The 13,863-nt window shown below is 48.8% G+C and overlaps 1 protein-coding gene across 2 annotated transcripts in view; it reads left to right on the top strand.

Moving 5' to 3' along the window:
- The first annotated feature begins 347 nt into the window (after nucleotides 1-347).
- Nucleotides 348-13,863, top strand: part of RNF122 (ring finger protein 122) — a 40,278-nt gene continuing 26,762 nt past the window's right edge. Inside the window, exons 1-3 of one of the 2 annotated variants that reach the window (XM_013984095.2) lie at nucleotides 348-808; nucleotides 7,227-7,383; nucleotides 13,817-13,862. In XM_013984095.2, the coding sequence (XP_013839549.1) occupies nucleotides 784-808; nucleotides 7,227-7,383; nucleotides 13,817-13,862 (228 nt within the window). In that variant the 5' untranslated portion in view covers nucleotides 348-783. The remainder of the gene's footprint in view (nucleotides 809-7,226; nucleotides 7,384-13,816; nucleotide 13,863) is intronic. The other variant, XM_013984096.2, reaches the window with a different exon arrangement.

Below are 13,863 nucleotides of genomic sequence, written 5' to 3'. Positions count from 1 at the left end.
TGAGCTGACTTCTCAAAGAGCTATAGAAATGCTAAACAGTAAAAGATCAGGACGCAGAAAACCGTATGGCACTAATTGTTGGATTTCCTCCACGTCCCTTACGGAGGTGACTGGCTCCGGTTGCCGCGCCCAACCCGACTCGCCAGGCGCTTCTCTTTCTCGACTCAAGTATCCCGGGGACTGGGATGGTGAACGCGAAATCGTCCAAGGAGCAAAGATGCTCGCCCACGGCGGATGCGTGCTGGCCGGTAAATAATACCCGGGGCCCGTAGGAAGGCTCCCATTGGCTGGAGGGCGGGTGACGGGCGGGGGGCGGAGCTTCCCGGGGAGAGGGGGGAGGGGGAGTATAAGGGAGGGGGTGTGCGCGTTCCTTGTCAGTTTTGGAGTTCCTGGCATCTCACCTCCGCTCCCCGGCATCTGGGTCGCGCTTCCCGCCAAGGCTTTTTCCTCCTCTGCCAGCCGAGAGCCTCTGCCCACCCCGCACCCCGACCCGGCCCATTGGTGCCCAGCAGTTTTCCCAGCCCCGTGGTCCTTCCTGCCTTTCCTCGCCGTGGTTTGCTCGGGGAGACTTTCTGTTTGTTTTCTCCTCTCTCCTCTTTGTTGCTCTAAAACCTATCTCGCCGAAGCCCCCGGCTCCTGAGCGAGCTCGACTTTTCAGAGGAAGGCGGCTGCCGCGCACCGCACCGGCCCTTCCTGCGGCCCCGCAAGCCGGCGCGCCCACCCTGCCTGCCCGACCCGCCGCCTGCGTTCGTTCGCCCGAGGAAGCCAGCCCAGAGTTCATTGATGCACCCATTTCAGTGGTGTAACGGTGAGTCCCAGGCGGGGAGGGCGAGGGGCGCGGGGCTGGTCGGAGACGCGGAGGGGGGGGGGCAGGTTTGAGATCCGAGGGATCCTTCTTCCTCTCTAGCCAAGTTTCTCCTGAAATGGGACTGAAGAGGAGGGTCCTGGCGCCCAATTCTTCTCTGCACAGCGCGGGATTTGGGGGCGGGGGGGAAATCTAGGTTTAACTCCTGGGCCAAGAAGGATCTCTGGGCGGGCGGCAGGCGGGGGGCGTGGGAGCCGAGGGGTTCCCGGCCTTTGTGTGGCGGCTTCGCTCTCCTACCCCCTTCCCTTGCCTTTGTGCGCTCAAACTCTATTCTTTGTTGTGGTTGTCCGAGGAGAATTAAATCCGCGCCTGGGCTCGGGTCTCCTAGAGGGAGCTCAAGTTCCCGGCCTGAAACTTTGCAGGCTATTTTAAATATGTATACAGTGCAGCGTGCTGGACCTGCGCGGAGGCGGCTTCCGCTGCGTCTTTGTTGGCCTGGCATCGGCTGCTAGGGGGCTTTGTGGCTGTGGAAGACGCCGGATTAATGAGCATGGCTTTATTGGACTGATAAAGCTTGATAAAGCCTTACAGATGTCTCGGCGCCCAGCTACTTTTGAGCAAGCCTGGGGTGCTGTGTTCACTGGCCCCAAGGCCAAACCGCGGTGCTAGCTCCTGTGCCTCGGTGGTGGCCGCACCTCCAGACCCAGTCCCCCATCCCATCCAGACCTGGGTGACGCTAAATTCATCTTTCCTGAGGCTTTTAGCTGTTCAGGTGATACCGATTGGGCTTGGGTCTGATTCCCCGCCCAGGCTATCTTAAAGGAGGGCCCTAGAGAGCGGGTCAGTTCAAAACTTTGGCTGCTAATACGCTGTAGTGGCCATAGTATCTTGACTTCGTTGTTCTGAAGCTTGGTGAGTTTCTGGAGAAGCGGGGCGGGAGGTGGGGGACAAAAGCAGCTGGCCTTATCTCTTGAGTTTGGTAGGCTGGATAGTTAGTTGGGGGTGGGGGGCAGGAATCCATTCTTGAGAGCAGACTCCTGCCAGATCTTGGATTAATTATTTCAAGAGGCTCTTGTTTTAAGGCACGGTTTGGATAGCATGTGTATGAGTGGCCCCCCATCCCCCTCTTCCTCTTGCTGGTTGGATCTAATTTCCTGAAAATGAACCAAGCTGTGTGTGTGTGATAGGCGGCATTGCTGGAACGGGGGCGGGGCGGGGGGGGGTGGTAAGGAAAGACGGTGCATCCCAGCATCTGGGAAAGATTCCCCTTGGCTGGGAAGGAGAAGCATTTCCCAGATCCACTGGTCTTTCTTGGCCAGCCCTTCTCTTGACGTCATTCCAGCTCCCAGCCTGCGAGCTCTGAGATGAGACATTCTGATGTCAGGGCTTTCATAGGTCGCCTGAAACAATGGAAGAGACTCAGGGAGTAGAGCCCAGGCGGCTGTCAGTTACACTAGCCTTTCTTCTGGGCAGTTCTCTTTCAGAAGAGGTTTTGAGACCAGCAGAGGACTCTGCTGCTTTATCTTTTCACTTCTTAAAGTGATGGAGAGATAACTGTTCTTTGACTCCAAGGACTGTTCTTTGACTCCAAGGAGAAAGCAATCCCTCCCCCAACTCCTTTGTGAAAAATATCTGGAGCCCATCTTTCCTGGGGTTCGTGTTCTGTCCTTAAAAGTTGAGAGGAAAAAACTACTCCACTGTCAGCTTTTAGCCAGTGTATGGTTTGCTTGTTTTTTCCATTTCTTTTTCATCAGAATGCAAACAAATGGACCATCTCCTCTTGGCTTTCAAGCTCTTCTCACCCACACCTCTTTATCACATAGAGTCCCAACCTCACTGACTCAATCCCAGAGCCCCAGGGAAAGCTTCTCTTAGCAAGATAAGATGGTCGAGATAAACTGATAAACTGCTGAGGCCAGAGTGCTTCCAGAGTGCATACGTAAACCCTCTGCCTTAGCTGTGGCCACTGCTGTGCAGGTTCCCAGAAGAGGGAACAAAATGAGGTCCTTTGGGGCCTTAAATATGCCAGATCCAGCTCATGAAAGGTGCATGGAGAGCCAAGGCAGATTGGGGATTAGACCCTCTTAGAGCATCAATTCTTGCTGGGACAGGAGTTGAGGAGTGATGTATATGGTGGGGAAGAAGGCTCTTGGGCATTGAGGACAGAGTTCCCTGGAAGAGAAGCCCAAAGGCCCTTTTCCAGAGTTTTCCAAAGGCGTTTTGTTTGTTTGTTTTCAGACAGAAAGCTGGCCCTCCTCAGCCAGTCCACCATGAGGTCTTTATAGAAAATTGATCTCCTTTGGCCCACAGAGATCAGATGTTTCAGTGGAGGGTGAAGGGTGGTGAGAACTTTCTAACCCATGCTAGAGGCTAGAAGCAAGAGCTTACCAGAAGTTTAGTAGCTAATTCTTTTTTTTTTTTTTTTTTTTTTTTTTTTTTTCAGCTTAACCTCAAAGTCTTTTAGGACAAGAACTACTTTACTTTTACTTTTTGTTTCCCCCCAGTGTCTAGGTCAGTGTATAAACCAAGTCATTAGCAATACTTGTTGGTTGACGGGTCATCAGTTAGCTAAGGGCAGTTTGTGGGCAATTTTCCCAAACTTAAGTCTCCTTACTTTGAAGTGGGAGCTTCTGCCAAAGATTACCAGTTTGTCTTGAAATCAGGAGTTATTTATCTGTTAACCAGTTATTGAAAACAAGCCAAACACAAGGGTAGGCGCTGGAGAATGTATAAAAGTCCACATCACTGTCTTCAGACCTAGGAGCATTCAGGCTTGTTAGAACTGTCTCTGATCTCAACATTGTATGTAGTCACACCTCTAAGATGATTCCTCACTTTGTACAGTGGAAACCTTTGTGTCTCTCTTTTTCCCAAAATGATAAAATCATCTGGTCTTTCTTCTTTTGCTTTTTTATTTTATTGTATTTATTTATTTATTTATTTATTTATTTTGTCTTTTTGCCCTTTCTAGGGCCCCTCCCTCGGCATATGGAGGTTCCCAGGCTAGGGGTCTAATAGGCCACCGGCCTATGCCAGAGCCACAGCAATGCAGGATCTGAGCCATGTCTGCAACCTACACCACAGCTCACGGAAACACCAGATCCTTAACCCACTGAGCGAGGCCAGAGACTGAACCCACAACCTCATGGTACCTAGTCGGATTCTTTAACCACTGCACCACAATGGGAACTCCTCTTCTTTTGCTTTTTTAATCTTCAGTGTCTGTCATGGTACTTATCAATATAATCAATGTTCAATGCATGTTTGAGTTAAATGAAGTTGACGTGCAGAACAGTTGGGCAACAAAAGACAGTTACTGAGTGTGCCAGAGCCAGAATATGTGATACAGGCTGTGAGTACTATAGAATTCAGAGGAGAAGGGGGGGTCACCAGAATGTCACAAAGACCAGGCTTGAGGGACTTTGGGAAGGGAGAGGAGTTTCAGGCAGAGAAAGCTTCATGAACAAAGGTAGAGACACAGGTGAGGACAAGGCTGAGCAAGAAATAGAGAGACTGACCCACATGGGGTGATATTGGAAGCTGCTGAGTGGAGGAAGTGGAGAACGGACCGTGTGGGTTTAGGAAGACTCAAAGCCAGTTGTGAGTTTTTGGAAATACATCGAGTGGGAGGAAATGTCAGACATGTGGGCTAAATTAGAGGAGGGACGAGACATCAATTAGGTGTCTGGAATAGGGACTTGGAGCAGAAGTGGGCTCCAAATCTGTTTGGAATAGAGACTTGGCAATAGAGCTGACACAACATCCAAAAGAGGTTTGGGGGGGAGGCTCGTTATATTGGTCACTAGATTGTGCCAGGAGATGAAGAGGTCTGAGATATATGATGTCAAAGATGACTTCCAGTCTTAAGCCACTCTGCTGCCGAGTTGGGGTAGCATCATTAATTACCACGTAGAATTTCCAGGGTGTATGAATGGGGGTCTGGTGTCTAACCATGAGATCAGGAAAGTCCTTAAAACCCAGACTGAAGCCCTGAGTCCAGAGGTCTTTGAGTCCAGTTCAGCTGTTTGACTATGGACACGTTATTTAATGATCGAGTCTCCCCCCTTACCCACCACTCCACGCATTAGGAGTAAAGTAGCACTTCGAGGTGGCATTATCACAAAGGGTAGCTTAGTATAAGAATGTGCTTGGGAAGTAGCCAGTGTACCATAAGGTCTAGCCTTCTTTCCCCAATACTTCCTGAAATTCACGAGTGGGGTTTTTGTTGTTGTTGCTTTTTGTTTGTTTGGCTGTGCCCATGGCATGTGCAAGTTCCAGGGTCAAGGATCAAACCCACACCACAGGAGCGACCCAAGCCTCTGCAGTGACAATGCTGAATCCTTAACCCACTGAGCCGCAAGAGAACTGAAATCCAAGAGTTTGATGCTTACCTTTGAGATCACTGACATTTTTGCCTGCAAGCAAAAATACTCAACTGGCTAGTGGTTAAATCCTATCTAACTTTTCCCCTATACACGTTACAGAAAACTTAGTAACTCTCAGAATCAGTAGTCCCCAAATTCGTGGCTCCAGAATTGGACATCTAGCAACTCAACAGAGTTTCTTCCGCTTTCCCTGTCCTCTCTGCCACCAGCTTCATATGGATCTCCTCTCTTTCCAGTTGTAACTTGGCTGCCACCATTCCAGGTTTGGGGGGGGGGGGGTGATAAAAAAAGAAAAACCTTTTCTTTCCCAGCAGACCTTCTTCTCTTTGTTTCTTGGCCCAGAGCCTTATATACCTACCTCAACATCACCCCTGACAAGGGCAACGTAATTACCACCTTTAGACCAATCCCCTTTTATTCCAGTCATGTGAGAAAGGGAAGCAGCTAGTGGCTTGCCAGTGTTAGAACTGATTTAATGTAAGTCCCTGGAATGGAAATGGATGCCAAAGGGACCTTCTTAAATGTGGATTCTGATTCATCTCAGTGGGGGTGAACCCGAGATTCTGCATTTCTAACAAAGCTCCCAGGGACGGCACTGTCCTTAGGGGACTGCACAGCAAGTTTTGAGTAGAAAGGGGAAGGGTGGCCAGTAAAAGTTAGCTGCAGCTTCCCACCCCTGCCTGCTTGCCACTTTCTGGAATGCTGGCCCAGCCTCAGAGTGAACAATTTCTATTCTGGTCCTGGAGCAGCCTTGGCTTCTGGAGCAGGTGGCTTAATAATGACAAATGACCTTTGCAACTGCACTTCACAATTTACAAAGCATGTTTGTTACACCATGGTTTTCAGTCTTCTCTGCATATTGCTTGTTTTCCTGTGAGAAAGTGAAGCTCAGAGAGGTAATTTCATAAAGGTCACGTAACTAAGGAGAGGTGGGGTTGGAGCCCAAACGTACATTTCCTCACCTAAGTCTCTTCATTTTGCTACTATACTATTTGGGTTTCCATCTGATAGAAGTGAGTTTTCCATTTTCTGCCTATTGCCTGAATCCTTGATCCCCTAGATGGGGATGCTGGTTTAAGTACTGCATGCAGGATACCATTTCAAAGATAGGTTAAATAATTTACCCAAGATCATATGGCTTGTAAGTGTTAGAACTAGGTTATAAATGTAAGCCCCTGGGATGGAAATTGGTGCAGCTACTATGGAACAGTGTTATAGAACAGTATGGAAGTTCCTTAAAAACTTAAAATAGAGTTACCATATGATCCATCAGTCACATTCCTGGGCATATAATCTGGAGAAAACTCTTAATTTGAAAAGATACATGCAACCCCGTGTTTATTGCAGCACTGTTCACAACAGCCAAAACATGGAAACAAACTAAATGTCCATTGACAGATGAATGGATAAAGAAAATGTGGTACATATACAACAGAATACTACTCAGCCATAAAAAAGAATGAAGTAATGCCACCTGCAACAACATGGACGGACCTAAAGATTATCTACTAAGTGAAGTGAGTCAGAAAGAGAAAGACAAATACCATATGTTATCACTTATATGTGGAATCTCAAATATGATACAGATGGACTTACTTACAAAACAGAAACAGACTCACAGACATAGGAAACAAACTTAATGGTTACCAAAGTAGAAAGGAGGTAGGGGAGGGATAAATTAGGAGTTTGGGATTAGCAGATACAAACTACTATATATAAAATGGGTATGCAACAAGGTCCTACTGTAGAGCACAGGGAACTGTATTCAAAAGCCTGTGGTAAACCATGATGGAAAAGAATGTGAAAAAGAATACATATGCATATGTATAACTGAGTCACTTTGCTGAACACCTAAAACTAATACAACATTGTAAATCAACAAGACATCAATTTTTTAAAAAAAGTTAGCCCCTGAATCAGAGGTTTGCCATTTCTTCCTCTGTGCTTGCTGCTTGCTAACACAGGGTACTGGGTACTGACCGCCCAGGGGTAAATTTTCCACTACCCTAATACTTGTCCTCCCTCATTCTCTGCAGGGTGTTTCTGTGGCCTGGGACTGGTAAGCACCAACAAGTCCTGCTCCATGCCACCCATCAGTTTCCAAGACCTCCCTCTGAACATCTACATGGTCATCTTCGGCACAGGCATCTTTGTCTTCATGCTCAGCCTCATCTTCTGCTGCTATTTTATCAGGTGGGCATCTCACTGGCTGACCCAGGGTGGAGGATGAGGATCCAGGAGGAGGAGGCCATGGGTAGGGTGAGCCAAGCAAAGCTCTTAGTAGCAGAGTCACCAGCCTCCAGCTTTGAGGACAGGACTTAGCCTGCCCTTCACTGGGCCCCTGAGGCCTGGTGTTTCTATTTACATCAGCCTATCAAGTTGTTGGAGAGCATATAAGGTCAGCTTGGGTTGGGCTGCATCCCGCCCACTGGCCAGTTATTCTCAGATTGCTTAGAATGACTGTCCAACCAAGTAACGTCATTGGTTCCTAACTGCCCTCTCCACCCATTCACACCTACTGCATGGCCAGGAACAGGTGGGCATCGTGACACCAAAGGCATGTTCCTCTGCCCTCTGGGGAAATCCTGTTGTCATCCCTCCAGATTCTAATATTAGCAAGCTGGTAGCTGCTGAGCTGCTTGTTTGTCCTGCCCTGTAAGCTCTTATTTTCAAGAGAGAAAAAAATGAAAACTGGCACTTCTGTTCTTACTGGGTAGGGATCTGGGGAAGGACATGAGCTCGGCAGCACTAGCCAAGCTCCAGGAGCAGTTTCTCCACTTCCTGAGGAAAGACATAAGCACTGGTGACTGGTTTCTATCAAAAATGTGGGGCATGCCTGGTATTTGGAGTGGAAAATACAGTAGTGTTTCCGACTAGGGTGCCCTATTGATATTAACAATCCCTCATTGTATGGGATTGTCCTGAACATCAGGGAACACTGAGCACCCCTGACTGGTAGAATGTGCTAATGATGCTTAAAGCCATTGTGGTAACCAACCTACACACACAAGCACATTACCCAAGGTCGGGGTAGATGTCAGCTGAGAGTCTAGGCTAGTGTCTGATCAAATCATCTAAGAAGTTTATTAAAGTGAAGGATAAAGGGGATTTCCCTTTGTGGCTCAGTAGGTTAAGAACCCAACTGGTATCCATGAAGAGGCGGTTTCAATTCCTGGCCTGGCTCAGTGGGTTAAGGATCCAGCCTTGCTGTGAGCTGCAATACAGGTTGAGGATGCGGCTTGGATCTGGCGTCACTGTGGCTGGTAGCATAGGCTGGTGGCTGCAGCTCAGATTTAATCCCTAGCCTGGGGACCTCCAGATGCCGTGGGTGTGGCCCTAAAAAGAAAAAAAAAAAAAAAAAAAAAGATGGAGGAAAAAGGCATTCAGGTTCCCCACAGACACCTGAATGACTTTTTCCTCCAGGTGGGTTGAGTGATTCACCTGGCCGGAGGCTAGAGGGAAGGCAGACCCTTGTCCGGATTCCTAGGGCAGCGGGAGCTCCCTCTTCAGAAGGGGAAGTGCCCTCAGGCCCCGCTGTCCTGTGTCGTCCCCACACCCCCCTACCCGTCCACTATCTTGGGCCTCTTCTTTCTCAGAACTTTAAAAAGTCCCTAGGACTGGAATTTTCCACTTACAAGTCTTCTCAGAGAAGATCGTGGTTTATGTTCCCTCTTGTACAACTGGGTCTAAAATTTGCATCTCATCATTAAAGGAGGGTGAGGGTAGATTTCCGGTTATCTTGCCATCTCCGCCCCTTTCCCCAAGCCTAAGTTTTCTTCCTCAAACTCTTTTGTCTTCCTGACCACCTGCCACTCCTCTCTCCTCCATTTCAAACCACTTATGCAATTCCCCAGAGCCCAAAGACGGAGGCATACAAAGATTGATGTGTGATGCTGGTGGGAGGAGGGGACAGTAAAACCAACTAGTCCCTGCACACACACAGAGGCACGTCCACACCAGGCCACAAAGGTGGTCAAGAGAAGAAAATCTAGAAAATCACTCTGAGCCAGTGAGTGGGTGACCAGGCTTCATTTCCTAATTCTGCCACTAATAGGCATGATCTTAGCTGCTCTTTGCCAAGTACTTTCTGTGTGCCAGGCATCATAGTCAGCATTTTGTAAAACGTTTAGCTTACTCAGTCCTCAGAATTTCCATCCAGTTTTGGTATCAGCCTGCTTTACAAATGAGGAAATTCACTTTTATCTTTTTTAAATTTATTCAATTTTTTATTTATTTTCTTTTTTTGCTGCACCCAAGACATATGAAAGTTCCTAGGCCAGGGATCAAATCCCATTGGGAGCTCCTAAATCAGGAAACACATGCTCAGACAGTTAAGGATCTGCTGAAGGTCCCCCATCCAGAAAGATGGAGAGATGGGTTAGTCTGGTGACAGTAAGCTAGTCTTTTTTATTTTTGGGGGGGCCACACCTGTGGCATATGTAAGTTCCCAGGTTAGGGGTTGAATCTGAGCTGTACCTGCCAGCCTACAACCACAGCCACAACAATGCTGAATCTGAGCTGCCTCTGCAGCTTACACCACAGCTCACAGCAACACGGGATCCTTAACCCCCTGAGCAAGGCCAGGGATGGAACCTGCATCCTCATGGATACTAGTCGAGTTCTTAACCCACTGAGCCACAACAGGAACTCTTAGCTAGCCTTTCTGATTCCACATGTTGGCCTTCTCTGATTCTTATTCCTTGAATAGGAACAGCTGTAGCATCTGTGCGCCACCGACCGCCTTCCCCCCCACCCCCCGCCAACCCCCTTACACATAGATTTCACGATCCAGTGGAAGGACAGGCTGGGAGCTGGGTATGGCTGGTTTCTTTTGTCTTTGGCTGGAGTAAAAGAACAGAGCTGTAACCACATGATGCCAAAAGCTTCTCCCACTGGGGGGCCTCTCCGCACCACCTGTCCCTGGGGCAGCAATCTGCCCTGCATCACCCTGCCCTCTGTTCTGCAGCCTGCCCGAAGCCAGTTTGACCCAGGCATTTCATGGTTCCCCAGGCTTGATGGTATGTGGCAGCCTGGGAGTGTCTATATATAGAAAGACACACAGGCGCAGAAGCCACTTCCTCTCCCTGCTTCTCGGTTTCCTCCTCAGCCAAAACAGGCCCCTGACCCCCCTCCTGACCTGGTGAGCTCATTGGCCAAGGCCAGCCTCTTCTTTCCAGCTCCCCCTCACTCACTCACTCCCCCCCACCCCAGGAGCTGACCTCTGCCCTACACAGGATGGAGGGGCTGGTGAAGTACAAATAGGCAGGAAAGAAACGATTATTTTCAGGACCTGGCTACATTGTTTGTTGCAAAAGGGAAAAGCCAGGGAGAGCCCACTGGCAGCAGCTAGAAATGGTCTCATTGAAACCAGGGTATTTTTAGTCAATTTGCTCACTCAACAGCTGAGAAGGCCACCTGTCCAGAGTTGTTGGCATGGCCTCCCCCGCTGGGGTAGCCCAGGAGCTCCGCTTTTTGCTTTGTTTCCCTTGTAACTCTTACGGCCCCATTTCATCACAATCTCTACCTTCCTATATGGAAATCTATATGCAGAACAAATATAGGAGTGCGGCTCTGAAACCCTTCTCTGTGCCAATAGATAGTCCTGAGCTCTAAAAGTTGGGCTTCTGGAGGATCTGTGGATAAGACCACTAAACAGAACAAGGCAGACAAAAGGGCTAAGGGTGGGAAAGGAGGACTCCCAGGCAGCCTACGCTACTGCAGGCAGAAGGGCACGGCACATACCATGTGTGCAGCCGTGTTGCAGGCGAGGCTCAAAAGCTGCAACATCCCCTCATCTGAGTCAAGAAGCCAGCTCCTCACCACTTCCTTATTTACTCTGTACATAGCTGCTGATAGCCACAGCGTCTCCCTCCGAAGGTGGCTGTGAGCACCCTGGCAATGTGGTCACATTCTCCCTTCCTCCCTTGCTCTCTTCCCTCCTTCCTTCCACAGATTTACTCTATGTCAGGCTGGTCGCACTTGCTCATTTTCAGCTTTGAGTGCCTCCTTCTCTGCCCCTCTCATGTGACGCAGATGCATGTGTACATGTGAAAGTGCAAAGTTACGGGTGGGATGGTGGGAGCCCTGGTTAGGCCCTTAGTCCAACTCTCCAGTGACCAGAAACCCTCCAGTGGGGAAGGAGGCAGGGGGACACCTGGGCTGCAGCTCCCAAGGGGCTCTAAGCACGTAGGGCCTCGCCAGGTCCCCTGACCTCCTGTTAGGAACCGTGCAGGTGGCTGCAGCCCAATCTTTTTTGTTCCCTGGCCATACTGTGGCCTGGCCTCCCCACCTTCTGCCCTCCCTCCACTCTGGGAGCTGTTCCAGCATGTCTGCATTGCCCACAGAGCATCTTCCCTCACTCCCTTCAATAGAGGCTTGTGATTGGAGATCCACTTCCTCTAACCCAGGGCATCAATCTTTTTCTGCAAAAGACCAGATAGCACAGGCTTGGTGGGTCATATGATCTCTGTCTGAACTAGCTACCTCTACCGTGCTGAAGCAGCCTTAGATGATACGCAAACTACCGGCATAGCATTTTTCTGTGCTCCAATAAAATGTTATGGGCATTTGAAAAATGAGTTTCAGAGTTCCCACTGTGGCACGGCAGTTCGAGGATCCAGTGTTGCCTCTGCAATGGCTCAGGTTCAATCTCTGGCCAGGTGCCATGGGTTAAGGATCCAGCATTGCTACAGCTGTGGCATAGGTCACAGCCGTGGCTCGGGTTCCATCCCTGGCCTGGGAACATTCATATATTGTGGGTGCAGCGGGAAAAAAAAAAAAAGGAAGTTGTCGCATGTAATTTTCACATGGCATGAAATATTCTTTCCATTTCTGCTTTCGCCAATTTAAGAATAAATACCACTCCTAGCTTCTCGGCCCTATAAGCCAAGTGGTCAGCTGAAATTGGCTCTCGGGAGGCCATGGTTTGCTGCACCTATTCTAACCTTGTGGGTTTCTGCTGTTTCCTTCCAATAACACAGATCTTTGGTAGAAATGATCTGTGGCAGAGAAAGCCTTGTCTGGCTCCAAGTAGAGAAGGCCATAGAGCCCCCCACACAATTCAGGAGGGTTCTCTCACTGAAAATAAAACAACAACAACAACCACAACAAAAAGTTGTGATCAGTGCGTAAATTGTGGTTCCAGCCATTTGCAGAGTAAACCACTCAGAGACTGGCAGCCTTGTTGATGAAAGGGTGTTTCCCAAAACCACATCTAGTTCTGGGACTGTGACACGTTCCCCCTCATTGGTGAAGCAGGCCACATTGTGTGTTAAAGAGCTCGGGCTTTGTAATCAGATCAGTTTTGATTAGAATCCAGATGCTGCTGCCAAGCAGCCCTGAGGTTTGGGCCAGTTACTCAACTTCTTTGGACTCCTTGTTCCTCATCTGCAGAAAAGGGAGGTCTCTCCCTCCCAATCCGTTTGGGATCAATGAGAACACCTGTGTCCGTTGCAGGGATCGACATGCAGCAAATCCTTGATAAGGACTATGCCACTGCTGCCACTAGTAACAGCGTGTTCTGGCTATTGTGTTTTGGCTATTGAGAGTTTGGCTGTATGCAGGCCACCAGCCTGAAACAAAAAGAAGGAAAAAAGAAGGGATTGCCTGTGTTGGCCTGGCACTGTGAGGGGAGAAGTGTGTGCTTTGGTTCCAGAATACTTGGGTCTTCCTGGTGGAAAATTCCCCAGGCTCGACAGACTTTATCCTGCTACCCTGGCTTAGTGGAAATAGCCCTTTGAAGAATACCTAACTTCTAGGAGTTCCTCTTGTGGCTCAGCAGGTTAAGAATCTGACTAGTATCCAAGGGGATGCAGGTTTGATCTGTGGCTTCGCTCAGTAGGTTAAGGATCCGGCTTTGCCACAACCTGAGGTATAGGTCACACATGTGGCTCAGATCCCATGTTGCTCTGGCTGTGGTGTAGGCTGGCAGCTGCAGCTACAATTCGACCCCTAGCCTGGGAACTTTCATATGCTGCAGGTGCGGCCCTAAAAAAAAGAAAACCAAACCAAAAAAAAAGACTAACTTCTAGAATGGATAAGCAATGAGGTTCTACTGTACAGCACAGAAAACTATATCCAGTCTTTTGTGATAGAACATGATGCAAGTTAATATGAGAGGAAGAATGTGTGTGTGTGTGTGTGTGTGTACACACATATATATACATATACACATATATATATGACTGGGTCATTTTGCTGTACAGCAGAAATTGACACAACATTGTAAATCAACTATATTTAAAAAAAATTTTTTTAAGAAGAATATCTAAATTCTGGACACCTGGGAAGCCTGAAGGCAGTGACCTACCAGGAAGCAGCAGGGAGTGTGAATGAACTTTTAGGGTGCTTTGCCAGAGACCCCTCACCCTCCCACCATCTGTGGCAGCTGGCAGTGATTTTGAGGCAGTTGACCCTGAGAAAGAATTTGAGTCTCTAATCACCCTGGCGACCTGCATAAGGCCCCAACTGTACCCTGTGTGTCAATGGGACAAGACACCTCCATGGGAAGCACACCTCCCCACCCCCAGAAGGATGCCTCAAGCAGCTGCACCCCGCCCCCACTTTGAATGGCTGTTTGTGAAAACACATAATGACCTCTTCTCTCCCCTCTTTCTTGCTCCCGCAGCAAACTCCGGAACCAGGCACAGAGCGAACGGTACGGATATAAAGAGG

The sequence above is a fragment of the Sus scrofa genome, unplaced genomic scaffold (genome assembly GCF_000003025.6).
Source record: "Sus scrofa isolate TJ Tabasco breed Duroc unplaced genomic scaffold, Sscrofa11.1 Contig2345, whole genome shotgun sequence".
NCBI lineage: Eukaryota > Metazoa > Chordata > Mammalia > Artiodactyla > Suidae > Sus > Sus scrofa.
The sequence above is the reverse complement of the archived record's forward strand: the minus strand, read 5'-3'. Positions and strand labels throughout refer to the sequence as shown.